This window comes from Zea mays, chromosome 9, assembly GCF_902167145.1.
Source record: "Zea mays cultivar B73 chromosome 9, Zm-B73-REFERENCE-NAM-5.0, whole genome shotgun sequence".
Classification (NCBI taxonomy): Eukaryota; Viridiplantae; Streptophyta; class Magnoliopsida; order Poales; family Poaceae; genus Zea; species Zea mays.
Window position 1 is genome coordinate 141,337,169 of NC_050104.1, and position 14,080 is coordinate 141,351,248.

Genomic DNA, 14,080 nt, shown 5'->3' on the forward strand with positions numbered 1-14,080 from the left:
ACGCATAAGAAAGTCTCGATAGTGACGATGGCAAAAGAGATCTGTCACTACAAGATGGCCTCTCCTAGATCTCTCGCTGCCATATTCATTATTGATTTTCATTAAGGTCTGCCATGTAATTTAAAGTGGTCTCATTATTGCTAAAATATTTTTTTAGCAATGTGTTATTAATAAGTTGTACTAGAGGCATTAAATTCCTCTGCTCACTCTCAATCACTAAAAGCCATGCGTTATTATATTATATACTGTATGAGGCAACCTTTGCTACTGTTAACATGTATCAATATAATTGTCCATAGTGGCACTAATAAATTCCTTGGCCCTGAAGCTTTGTTTAGCTGCAAAAGCTGCCGTGGTTGATGTAGTGGCTAAAACGGCAGTTGTGGAATACGAACTGAAAATTGATCGAAACCATGTAGTACATGTTTTGCTTGCATCAAACAGAAGAAGCGTGCAGCTTCGAGCAACGTGTCAATACAAAAGCATAAGCATCTATATATCACAGAATCACACCGAAATACGTATATATAGCCTGTAACTCTCATGGAGTTGAGTGGAACTATGAACTGCCGTTTAAGCAAAAAGCGATTGGTGATCCCGCGACGGAGGGTCCGGCCGGCCGCCGTCAACTCTCTGCGGCCAACGGCGAGAACACCGCCCTCGCAAGGACATGCGTCTTCTTCTTGCCGAGCCCAAACCCGACAATGTGGTTGATGTACACGTCCCCGTCCTTCACCGTCGCCGACGACCCGACCCGGTGGACCGGCCCGACGTACTGCCCGGTGACGCGCGCGGTCTCCCAGTCGTCGGAGCTCTCCACCAGCCGGCTACTCGGCGTGCCGGCGACGACCAGCCTCGTCGGGGAGAGCAGCTCCATCCCGTCCCCTCGGCCCAGCGACCCCTGCACCTTGACGGCGTGCACGGCCTCCGTCTTCGGGTCGACCTTGAAGAGGTCGCCGCCGAAGGTGTGGACGACGAGGAGGTAGCCGTTCGGGTGGTACACGATGCCGTTGAGGCCGACGAGGTTGTGCCGCAGCCCTGGTCGCTGCACGAACGTGGAGTTCTTGATGACGCCCAGCAGCACGCCGCTCGGGCTGACCTTCCAGATCTTGTTTCCACTGGCGTCGGTCACGTAGGCGTTGCCTTCCTCGTCGGCGGCGACGTCGTCGGGGAACGTTGACTCGCCTGCGAACCGCTCGTGAAGGCAGGTGAGTGACGGAACGGAAGCAATTTGTAAGTCCGTGCAGGCTGAATCAAACAGCCAAATTTTTACTAGGATTCTGCGGTGGCTAGGGAGAGCTGTTACAGGTTGCTTATCTCCAAAAAGGAAGTTAATTCTGTAAACCAGAGACTTAATATTGCTATCGAAAAGGTTAAAGAACATTGTAGACAACCTAATATTCTTGCGGAATATATAGCTTTTCAATTTAAAAATAGAGTTTCATTAGAAAAGCAATGAAAAAAGCTACTGAATTAACTAAAAATCGGAGATAAAGGGAATAAAAATCCAAATTACGGGTCGTCTAGTAGGAAAAGAAATTACACGTGCCGAATGTATCAAAAAGGGTAGACTACCACTCCAAACATTTCGCGCTAAAATTGATTATTGCTGCTATCCAATTCGAACTATCTATGGAGTATTAGGTGTCAAAATTTAGATATTCGTAGAAGAAGAATAACTAACCATGTCTTCCTATTCGCTGTCTCCAGCAACATACTCTATATATCCTTTATATCCGTCCTTTACAGTCTTCACTAAAAAATTTCATTCTCTATATCTTCTTGCTCTCCAATAACGTCCTCTAAATCACGTCCTCTATACTCAAATACCAACATTAGAGACATTTTTTATTTTTATTTTTTGTACATACGTATTTGTCACACTCTCAATATATTGTACATATTTTAGTTTTGTTAAACCGGTTATTTAAAGTATTCAAATAGATAGAGGATTGTTTAGAGAAACTTTATATATAGAGAATCTAGCAGCGTCATCTAAATTTAGAGGACCGTTTAAAGGATGCTGCTAGAGAGCGTAGAAGATCGTTTGATCCTCTATGTTTAGGTTAAAGGACCCTTTAGAAACTCATGGAGCGTCGCCATTCTCCTAAAGTATTATTATAATGCCTGGAGCGGCACTGGAGCTTCCTAGCAGCCGTACATGAAACGGAAGTCGTTCACGTAATCACGTGGTCTAACTATCTGATGGGAACTTGGACTTTTTTTTGTATACCGAATAAAATTTTAGCGTAGCAGTTGTAGCTAAAAATAAAAATAAACCTACTAGCGTAAACAAAAATTGTACAGGAAATGGAAGTCGTTCACGTGGGCTGACCGTCTGAATTGGGGCTTAGATGCGAATTTTAGCATACCAGAAGAAGTAGCTGAAACCCAGCGCGAACAGTATCATTCATAATTCTGCGAAATCGTATGAGGACTTCTTGAAACTTTCGAAATTTATACTGATCACGTCACCACGTGAACGACTTCCGCTATGAAGTTCTGAACTTCTGATGTTGCCGTTTGGCGTTCTATCTCTCACTCTCTTGGCTACGTACGACTTGTCCAGCATGAACATGTCGAACTCTTGCACCGGACCGTAGTGCGGCCCTGTACCGAACTACGGATTGCAGGTACCGTCATGGAAGTCAATGCCATCCATGAAATGAAACATTCCAGAACAAATCTACTGCACGTATGATCGAAACCAACGTATTGTTTGAGGTGGTGTCTCCCTTTGGCCAAACAAACAAAAAAAACAAACAGGGCAGGCACGCGATAATAAGCAAACAGCGAGGCTAATCGTGCGGCCAAGAGACCCACCTGGCACGTCGAGGCGTGTGAGGAAGAGGCGGCGCCACGATCCGAGGTCGTAGGCGGCGAGCGCGGCGTATCCGAAGCGCGGTGGGCGATCGCAGTACACCAGGAGCAGGCGGCGCCTGGGCGCGTCGACCGCGAGCCCCAGCGCGACCCGGCCGGCCGCGTCGGGGTCCGCCACGACCACCCGCTCCTCGCCCTCGCCGGCGCGCACCTCCGCCACGCCGCCGCCGAAGAAGGTGGACGCCAGGAACCGGCCGCCCTCGGCGTCCCACTTGGCGCACTCGTGCAGCCAGCCGTCCCCCGTGTACGAGACCCCGCCGGCCGTGCTCTCCAGGAACGCGACCACCGCGGCGGCCGCCAGGGCCAGCACGGCGAGCACGGCCCCGCAGCCCCTGCGGCGGCGGCGGCCGCCGTCGACGGGCGTCCCGTCGGGGCCGCGTTGGCGGCGGCAGCACATGGCGAGGTGCAGGGGGCGGAGGCTGGACAGTGGAGACGAGACGAGACGACCCGGCCGGCCGGTGGTGCACGGTGTGTGCGAGTGCGAGGCAGAGCAGAGGGCTTCCTTGGTTTGTTTGACCAAAATGAAACAAAACGAGCAGTTTAGGTAGGGAGTGGTTTTGGCCAGACCAGCAGCACCGGGCGCGGCTTTGGAACGGAATCTTGGGGATTTGTCAGTACTAGCGCGGTTCTGGGCGATCGATGGCATGGCATATCGTACGAGTACGATGTGGTCCGGTAAATTGCCGCGGCCTTTCCAGCCTAGGGCGCGCAGCTTCCCGTGACGCTGGGATCGCGGCGGGCGGCTTGGGAGGGACAGAAAAGCATACTAAATTGCAATTATAGAACTGTGACGTCACGTCTTTAACGCACGTTAGCGTGCTGTGTGACTGTGTCCCTTTGTTCTCCGGTGGGGTCCGGGCCCATGACTCCATGAGAGACCCTCGGCGTCGATCAAAAGATTAAGCACAAGGATAGGGAGACCCGGAGCACCAGGCCACCAGCCCATAGCCGCCTTTGTTCTTCCGGTTCTATTGAAAACGGTTGGGACCGTATTCTTTTCTTTTACGTATTTGCGGGAGAAAGGGAATGGACGGAAACGAGACAATATATTGTACGAATGGGAGCGAAAATAGTTTAGTATTTTTCCGTCCGTATTTTCCGGAATCCCGTTTTATTGAGATATTCCCTTTTTTGCCCATTTTTTGGTGCAACCGGGATAGACATAACATAAAACATCGGACAAAAAAGAAAAAAAAGTACATCTTAGCTCTAGCCTCTATGGCATGTTTGCTTAATATATGTGTTGAGCACCAAATTGAGCAAGCGGACGGTCCGGCCCTGAGGCCGGACGGTCCGCGGTCCGGACGGTCCGCGCCTGTGGGCCGGACGGTCCGCGCGTGCGCAGAACAGATTAGGGTTCCGAGTTTTGTGCTACGGTTGTTAGCTAAAATCATGGAAAAAGCTCGGAAATTAGTTTGTAAAGGGTCCAGCCCCCCTCCTCTATAAATAGAGAGGTATAAGGCCGATTTGTAATCAACAATCGAATCAATACAACTTCTATTTCGCATTTTATCTTAGGAGTAGTTCTAGTTTAGCCCTAGTTTAGCCTTCCAATCCCCAAATTTTCCGCCTCTCCTCGACTCTACGTCGATTAGAGGAGTCTAGGTCGGTCTACCCGAGCCTAGACAACTCCTAGGATCTCTCCTCCCCGACGGGGTCCCTCCCGAGAGCGAGATCCAGGCGCCGCCGGCGATCTTCCGCCGCCCCTGCGCACGCGCGGACCGTCCGGCCGTCAGGCAGGGAACCCGAGCTCCTGCACCAGGTCGCGGACCGTCCGGCCCTGTGCCGCGGACCGTCCGCGCCTGACCAGAGAGCGCCGCCGCCTCGCGCCAGGCCGCGGACCGTCCGGCCCCGCGCCCGGACCGTCCGCCCCTGTGCAGAGAGCACCGCCGCTGGTTCTGTTGAAGTGATTGGCGCCTCCAAAAAGGTGTCAACATACTTTTTGGCGACTCCGCTGGGGACAATACATCTAGGCTCATCAAATCGGCCCTCAATGGCCGGTTCAAAAGATAGCTCTGAGGTTTCCACCAGCAATATCATCACACCGACATGGGAAGCCTTGTCGGCTGAAGAACAGCTCCTGCTCGAGGAGCGCCAGGAGCAGCTGATCCAAGAAGCAAAGGCGAAGTTCCTGGCTGACTTCAAAGTGGACAGGAACAACAAAGTCGTTCGGCAACGGGCGACAGATCTGGCTTCGCTCCGACCTACTATGATTACCCCAAATGTAAGTAGCACCAACGAACTCCAATCTCTTAAAGCTTACATAGACGAACAACGAGAACATATGCAAAATATCATAGGGGTTATGCAAAACGATTGTAGGAGACTAGTACGTGCATTTGATAAATCTAGTATAGCAAATTTTCCTTCACACGAGGTTGAATTAGGAGATAATACACGTAATACATCGGTTAGAGGTTGTCACGACTAGTCACAACCCCCTTATGGGATGTCGATGGACACGTATCCTGAGCAAACGCAAATCGGCAGTAAACCAGCCGATCTACACATGTTCGGACCGTCCGCTCGCAAGCGCGGACCGTCCGGGTCAGCCACAGCCGGGCCCATTTTTAATGAGTTACCTAGACACGCACCCGAGCCACCACATAGGGCACCGAATTTAAACTATCCAGTCGGACGGTCCGCATACAACGACGGACGGTCCGCATATAATCACGAACGGTCCGGGTACGTATCAGGACAGTCCGCGCTTGAGTCTTTTGAGGGGGATTATTACCTGAATACTCGCCCGTCCCAGCAACACTTCCCATCACATTATGCAATGCACCAGCCCATTAATTCAGGATCCAGAGCCCAGGAAAGCTTTCCGGCCCCACCTAGAAGGCCGGAAAGAAACGATCAAACATATGAGCCATATAGGGCAAATAGAAATGCACCACGTAGCTCAAACCAATGGAGGAAACGACAACATACTAACATGCAACCAACCCCACCTATGTTTGACCAGAGAGCCGGTGGTCTTGCACCAGTTGCCATTGATATAGTGAGGGAAGAAATAGCCGGGGCGCTCCGAGATAAGCTCGGAGTAAGCATGATCCCTGGGGGGCAATCATATCGGAAGCCTTATGACAGCCGATTTGATCACCACCCATACCCACAGGGAACCAGGATACCCGAGTTTGCAAAGTTTTCGGGTGACCAAGGAAAGAGCACGCGTGAGCACATAGGCCAGTTCCTAGCACAATTAGGAGAATTGGCCGACACTGAAGCATTCCGTGTGTGTTTATTTTCATTATCCTTAACAGGGACTGCATTCACATGGTATGCCACGCTCCCTCCTAATTCCATTTTGTCATGGGGAGACTTAGAGCAAAAATTTCATGAACATTTCTTCTCTGGTGATTATGAGCTAGATTTAGTAGACTTAGTGACCCTACGACAAGAAAAGGATGAATCGGTTAGTGATTATATCCGGAGATTCCAGGATACGAGAAACCGATGCTTTCAAATTCATTTAACAGATAAACAACTGGCGGGAATAGCCTTTGATGGATTGCGCTATTATTTAAAAGAGAGATTAGAAGGCATCCAGTTCTTTACTCTAGCACAATTACATCAGAGAGCTTCGGCTTGTGAAAGCCGAAGCAAAGAACTAGTCAGAACGGTTCATCATAATGTCCCTATAATAGAACACAATCAAAGTAGTTCGGACGATGAACCAAAGAAAGTTTACACTGCCGAAATAGTTTGGCCCGAGCAGGCCAAATCTTCAGCTTGCTCCTCCTTGCAGTCAGTTCAAAAGGAACGACATGAGGAGGTTAAGTTTACATTTAATGTCGGCAAATGTGATAAGATATTCGATGAATTACTAAAAAATGGTAACATTAAAATTGATTATATCGTTCCACCTGCCGACGAACTAAAGCGTCGCGCGTACTGCAAGTGGCACAACTCATTTTCCATGCCACTAATGATTGTAATGTGTTCCGACGACAAATTCAATCGGCCATTAACGAGGGACGATTGAAATTTCAGGAGGACACGGAGCCCTTCCCAATGAATGTGATCGACTTTAATGGCAAAAAGGTCCTAATTCGGCCCAACACAGCCGATAAGGGCAAAGACAAAGAAGTCATCATCGGCAACGCACGGGAGGTCGATGGAAACAACAAAAGTTCTTGCAGGAAAGTGATGACCGAGAAGACTCCTGATGGAGGAGAGACACTGAAAGTAACCATCACAAACTCCGGCACTGGGGGGCAAGCGCAGACCAGGGGATATGTGCGAGAACCCATACTACGCATCGCGGACGGTCCGGTGTCCAGGCGCGGACGGTCCATAACATCACCGGACGGTCCGGAGCGTTCCAGCGGACGGTCCGGCAACGCCGAAGAGCCGCGACGACCACGTGCCTTCGAACCACGACGACCAGAAATAGGTACGTGGAGAACTAACACGTTCAAGGCAACTGGTCGGTTGGTAAAATCTAGCCCGACCTTTGATCAATTATTGTCTAAATATGTGAAAAAGAAGGCTGACCCCAGCGACCGGCCACCAAAGGGACCTCGCTTACCCACCCAGGTGCGACGGCAGGTTAGACCGATTGGACCACCACACCAATCGGAAAGGACGGGAGGTCATAATGTTCAATTAAGACCTAACGTACCTGCATGGACACCTCCACCACCATATCCAACTATGCCATATCCATATACATACATACCTCCACCATATGTCCCAAATCAAATGTGGGGCATGCCACCATACCCATTTGGGGTGCCACAGTACCCCGCTTGGGGGGCACCCCAAACATCTGTATTCAATAGGTTGACACCTCCAGTACAAGATCGATTGAGAACCCCTCAATCTGGTCCACGAGCACAGGCCCAGCAAGATTGCCGAACAACTCGGCCCCAAAGGCTGACTAATCCGGCAGGGGGGCATACAGCTACAACCTCCAACAGTACGAAAAAGGGAGATGTCATTAAAATAGGAACGACAGATGTCGTCGTACAAAAAAATAACGAAGGGCCGATGATTTTTGGTGAATCGGCCAACACAAACAAAAAAGAAAGTACGACTGTCAATAAAATAGCTAATCCAAAATACTCCATGCCCCGATGGTGCCCATCGGGACTGACACGATCGCAAAAGCGAAAATTACAGCGCCTCAGAGCAAAGGAGAATCAGGAAAAAGAGGCAGAAAGAATATTCAATGACACGCATCCGCAGTATCCGCCACCACAAAAGAGATGGAGACCAAAGGCCGTTGAGAAAAGTCAAACGACCACAAAGATAGTAAATAAAACGACAACTGTGCATCTCTCTGCAGGTATGGTAGACTGTCCGGCTATAAAGGCCGGATCATCTGCACAGGACGCGGACCATCCGACCCCTGAGGCCGAACCATCCGCACTACACCAAGACACCTCCGACGATGTACCGACGCCCATGGAGGAAGACGACCTGCAAGGAGAAGACCTGGTCGACTACGGAGCTACGCCAGAACACTTAGAGAATTAGGAAGGCAAGGTGACGAATTGGTCAGGACCAGTATGACGCTCGGCGATGTTGGGACTGACAGTTCGATCAAATCTAAAGGGATCACGTCCGTTGAGTCAACCATCGAGACCAAGGCCACTGCGTACCATCCTAGTAAGTGGCAAGATGCCTAAGAAAACCGATGTGATAACATCGAGTTAGTTGCTTTTGGTTCGCTCAGCTCCACCAAAAGGCAGGGGGGCATATGTTGAGCACCAAATTGAGCAAGCGGACGGTCCGGCCCTGAGGCCGGACGGTCCGCGGTCCGGACGGTCCGCGCCTGTGGGCCGGACGGTCCGCGCGTGCGCAGAACAGATTAGGGTTCCGAGTTTTGTGCTACGGTTGTTAGCTAAAATCATGGGAAAAGCTCGGAAATTAGTTTGTAAAGGGTCCAGCCCCCCTCCTCTATAAATAGAGAGGTATACGGCCGATTTGTAATCAACAATCGAATCAATACAACTTCTATTTCGCATTTTATCTTAGGAGTAGTTCTAGTTTAGCCCTAGTTTAGCCTTCCAATCCCCAAATTTTCCGCCTCTCCTCGACTCTACGTCGATTAGAGGAGTCTAGGTCGGTCTACCCGAGCCTAGACAACTCCTAGGATCTCTCCTCCCCGACGGGGTCCCTCCCGGGAGCGAGATCCAGGCGCCGCCGGCGATCTTCCGCCGCCCCTGCGCACGCGCGGACCGTCCGGCCCTAGGGTGCGGACCGTCCGGCCGTCAGGCAGGGAACCCGAGCTCCTGCACCAGGTCGCGGACCGTCCGGCCCTGTGCCGCGGACCGTCCGCGCTTGACTAGAGAGCACCGCCGCCTCGCGCCAGGCCGCGGACCGTCCGGCCCCGCGCCCGGACCGTCCGCCCCTGTGCAGAGGGCACCGCCGCTGGTTCTGTTGAAGTGATTGGCGCCTCCAAAAAGGTGTCAACAATATGATTCTCTGTTTTTTTGTTTAATATGACCTAGTTTTGGTTGATAGTTCTGCTGTGGTAACTTTAGTAGACTATCTTGGGTAACTTGTGATGGATATTTATACTGTTTTTTGTTTTTTATGTGAAATGTGATGCTGGTGACAAAAAATCGGTTTGATCGAATTGTGTGTGTTCTCAATTGGTCATACCCCTTCATATATTAGGGAGTCTGGACCTGTTCGTAAGTGAGATCCAACAATTTTCCGCGAGTTTGTTGGGATAACCACACACAAGATAAGGACCATCGGTTGAGTGAATCTAATCACATACCGTCCAGGCTACACTCGTGGACCGTCTGGCCGTCCGGTTGCCAAATCTAATGCTCAACACCTTCTCCAATCTCTTAATTTGACCTTCAATTTGGAATTGATCCATAGATCTTCAAGAGCAACATATTCTTCCCCTCCTTAATTTGTACATGTTGATTTGGTCTATGTTTGATGTATTTTTGAAAACCATAGTTATCTAGGGGCTTAGGGTTTGAAGCAATTTTTTGGTTGATATGCAAAGTTGTCTATGTAGAGCAGTCACTACAGTAAACTAACAAACATCCGACGGCCGCCTTATCTCCGACGGCGGCCTACGAGGCCGTCGGAGATAAGGTTATGTCCGACGGCCACAACGGGCGCTCGGAAATAAGATTATGTCCGACGACGTCGTAGGCAGCCGTCGGAGATAAGATTATGTCCGACGGCTGGCAGCGTAGCCGTCGGAGGTAAGATTTTTTAATCCCGCAGGAACCGGCGCGCGGTTCATTTCCACGCGCGAGCTCTTCTCTTCTCTTCTCTGTCTCTGCCCGTCGCTGCCCACGCGCCGCCGCCGTCCGCTGCCCGGCGCCGTCGCCCACTGCGCCGCCGCGCCGCCGACCCGCCTCCCACTGCCCCGCCGCCCCGCCTCCCAAAGCCCCGCCGCCGTCGACGCAACCCCGCCCACACGCCGCCCCGCCCACCCGCCGTCGCCGCCGGCCGCCGGTCGCCGCCCCGCTCGCCCCGTCGCTCACATCAACAGGGGTGCCCCGTCGCTGCCGGCTACATCTCCGCCCGCCATATTATCAAAGTAAGTATTTTTAGATTTATTTTGTATATATTAATATTGTTTTGTAGTTTCTAATGTTGTTATTAAATAATTAGTATGTTAAATAATGTTTATCTTATTATATCCGATGGCCTAAATTTGATTATTTGGCGAAATTTGATTATATGGCCTAAATTTGATTACGTAATTAAATTACCTTGTTTTAGTTTATTTAGTGGTGCTTTAGATAATTTAAATTTTTAATTTCCGAGGGTAATTATTATGCCCTCGGAAATAAGGTCATTTTATATGATTTGTCATTCATAGCAATGTTATTTCGTATGTAATATTGTATTGTGGTTTATTAGTTTAATTATTTAATAATGCACGATGATTCTAGTTAATCATAGTGTATCGTAGTGTGAACAAACGAAACTTAGGCGTCACCCGTTTCGGCCCAACACACCTTACAAGCGACGCATGTGAGGTATGTTGGGCCGGAATTGTCCCTTTATTGGACAGCCTCGGGGTGACCGACAGAGTCCGTGTTTATGACAAAAGCATGTGCTCCTGCTTAGTTTCGGCAGCATAACCCCTCTGTTCTCCAATTGCACCATTTTTAGGCGTGCGATTGGAGAACAGCGGGGTTATGCTGCCGAAATTTCGCACGACCATATGTCTTGTCATAAACACGGCCTCGTCGGTCACTCCTGGGTGGGTTTAGGACCTATCCTTTCCTACAGATGTAGGGGCGTGATTTCTTCATAAAAACGGATGGTCCGTGCATTACTTATCTAATTAAGTTAACGTCTCGTATCTAGTATGGAGGAGAATCGTCGATGGATGTATGAAGGTTGGAAGAAAAGAGGTGCTCTATCAAGTGAGTGGGTGGCCAAGACTGACGCTTTTCTCGACCATGCTTTTGCTCGGTCAGAGACTGGAACCGATGTTAGGTGCCCTTGTAGCAAGTGTCGGAACATTAATTTCCTTGACAGGAGGACTATGTCGATACATATTTGCAAGAACGGTTATATGCCAGGCTATGAGGTGTGGGTGCACCACGGTGAGGACCCACCTCCTCGTATTGTATCGGAAGTTCAGTCACATGAAGAGGAGGACTACGATAGGATGGAAGAGATGCTTGACGATGTACGCCATGAGTTTCTAACTGTCGATTCGGAGAACCCCGGTCAACCCACCGAGTTTGAGGATCCAGCTACACCTGAGGTTCAGAAGTTCTTCGAGCTCCTTAAAGCTGCCGAAGAGCCGTTGCATGAGCACACAAAAGTGATCGTCCTTGTATTTGTGACTCGACTTATGGCTATTAAGTCTAAGTTTGCATTCTCAAACAACTGTTACAAGGAACTTTTGAACTTGATCAGTGATGTACTTCCGGAGAATCACAAGATGCCAAAGGACATGTATCAGTCTAAAAAGCTGTTATCTGGCCTCGGTATGGACTACGAAAAAATCGATGTCTGTGAAAATAATTGTATGCTTTTCTGGAAGGAGACCGCAGGTGAGAAGAAGTGTACTGTATGTGGTGAGCGTAGATTCGTTGAGGTTGAAAACGACGATGGTTTGACCGTGACTATGAAGATTGCACGTAAGCAGCTTCGTTACATGCCTCTCATACCTCGGTTGAAACGTTTGTTCATCTCCAAGAATACAGCCAGACACATGAGGTGGCACAAAGAAGGGGTACGTGAGAATCCAAATGTCATGGTGCACCCAGCTGATATAGATGCATGGAAGGCACTAGATGCTTTTGATTCCAGCTTTGCTGATGAAGTGCGGAATGTCCGCTTCGGTTTGGCAACAGATGGTTTCTCGCCATTCAATCTAACTGCAACGTCGTACTCATGTTGGCCCGTCTTTGCTGTTCCATACAACCTTCCACCAGCTCTTTGCATGAAATATGAATTTATTTTCTTGTGTCTTATAATACCTGGTTCGGATCATCCTGGAACAAAGATCGATGTGATGATGAGACCCCTGATTGAAGAATTGAAAATTTTGTGGGAAGGAGTCGAGGCGTACGATTGTTACAAGAAACAGAAGTTCAACCTGAGAGCCGCGTTTTTATGGTCTATTCATGATTTTATGGCTTATGGTATCTTTGCTGGATGGAGTTGTCATGGGATTTTGACATGTCCTATATGCGTTGAAGACACTTTATGCTTTCGACTAAAGTTTGGTGGAAAGATATGTTACTTCGATTGCCATAGATGTTTTTTGCCAGAGGATCACCCGTTCAGGTTCGATAGGAACGCTTTTAAAAAGGACACGATTGTGACGAGGGGACCACCCAAGCGTCTAAGTGGTCCAGAGATTCTCGCGAGACTTAATGATTTGAAACTAAACGAACATGGAAATCGTTTTGAAGGTTATGGAACCGAGCATAATTGGACTCACAAATGTGGTCTATGGGAACTCCCTTGTATGAAAGCCTTGATTCTAATGCATAACATTGATGTCATGCACCAGGAACGAAATATGGGTGAAAGCATTATCAGCACTTGCATGAATATCACCGACAAAACAAAAGACAACCCTAAGGCAAGGAAAGACTTGGCCTTAATCTGTAGAAGACCAACTATGGAGATAGGAGAGAATCAGAAGAAGCCACGTGCTCCTTTCAGTATTAAACCTAAAAGGAAGAAACAATTGATGAAATGGTTGAAAAACTTAAAGTTCCCAGATGGTTACGCCGCGGGCTTTAGAAGGTCTGTGAATTTGAAGACGGGCAAGTTTTCTGGGTTGAAGAGTCATGACTACCACATAATAATGGAAAGACTCCTTCCTGTTATGTTTCGTGGTTTTGTAAAAAATGATGTCTGGAAAGCATTAGCGGAGCTAAGCTACTTTTATAGACATCTTTGTGCCAAAGAAATAAAGAAAGAGATGATGGAGAAGCTTGAGCAAGAAATACCGATTTTGGTATGCAAACTTGAAAAAAATATTTCCACCAGGTTTCTTCAATCCGATGCAACATCTACTTGTTCACCTACCATACGAAGCTAAGGTAGGAGGTCCTGTGCAATATAGATGGATGTATCACATCGAAAGGACACTAAAGAAGCTACGTGCAATGGTTGGTAATAAGAGACGAGTTGAAGGGTGCATCGCTGAAGAATTCAAATACAAAGAGATAGCATCGTTCACGGGCCTGTACTTTGCAGAGGAACACAATGTCAATGCCCATACGTTGCGGTATCATGTCGACGAGCCCCCTATTAGTGATATTGAAATTTTTCAATGGAGGGGCAAAACTGTAGGACCCAGCACAACATACTGTTTCACCAACGACGAATGGAAGACTGCTTTACTCTACATGTATAACAACATGGAAGAGATGAGTCAATTTCTCCTGTAAGTGTAAACTTTATTTTAGTCATTGCCGCTAGAATTTTTGTTGTGATACTAAAAGGTTTGTTTCCTTGTACTAACAGGGAATTTGATTCTCAAAATTGCATCTCTGGCTGTGAACGTGACCAGATTCGTCGAGAGGGAAAAGATGGGGGACTTAATTTCTTGTGTTGGTTTCGAGATTATGTAGATAAAAATGACAATATACACCCGGACATTCGACAATTATCCCTAGGAGCAGTAACTGGCAGACGTTATGGTCGGTATGATGTCAATGGTTTTAGATTCCGTTCCACAAGGTTCGAAGATGATCATCCTCTAGCAGCCACGACAAACTCCGGAGTTGTAACT

At 48.7% G+C, this 14,080-nt stretch overlaps 1 protein-coding gene across 1 annotated transcript; it reads right to left on the reverse strand.

The window, feature by feature from the left end:
• Positions 1-401: 401 nt before the first annotated feature.
• LOC100277134 (uncharacterized) lies at positions 402-3,407 on the reverse strand. The gene is made up of 2 exons (NM_001371588.1): positions 2,824-3,407; positions 402-1,185 (listed from the first exon to the last, which is right to left on the reverse strand). Exons 1-2 carry the CDS (start codon positions 3,275-3,277, stop codon positions 626-628), a joined length of 1,014 nt encoding a protein of 337 aa, NP_001358517.1. The 5' UTR covers positions 3,278-3,407; the 3' UTR covers positions 402-625.
• Between the last annotated feature and the right edge of the window lie 10,673 nt (positions 3,408-14,080).

Excerpts from the sequence above, each read along its gene's own strand:
- LOC100277134 (NM_001371588.1), bottom strand. The coding sequence starts at position 3,277 with ATGTGCTGCCGCCGCCAACGCGGCCCCGACGGGACGCCCGTCGACGGC. Across the intron at positions 1,186-2,823 it reads CACACGCCTCGACGTGCCAG|GCGAGTCAACGTTCCCCGAC; the intron begins GTGGGTCTCTTG and ends AGCGGTTCGCAG.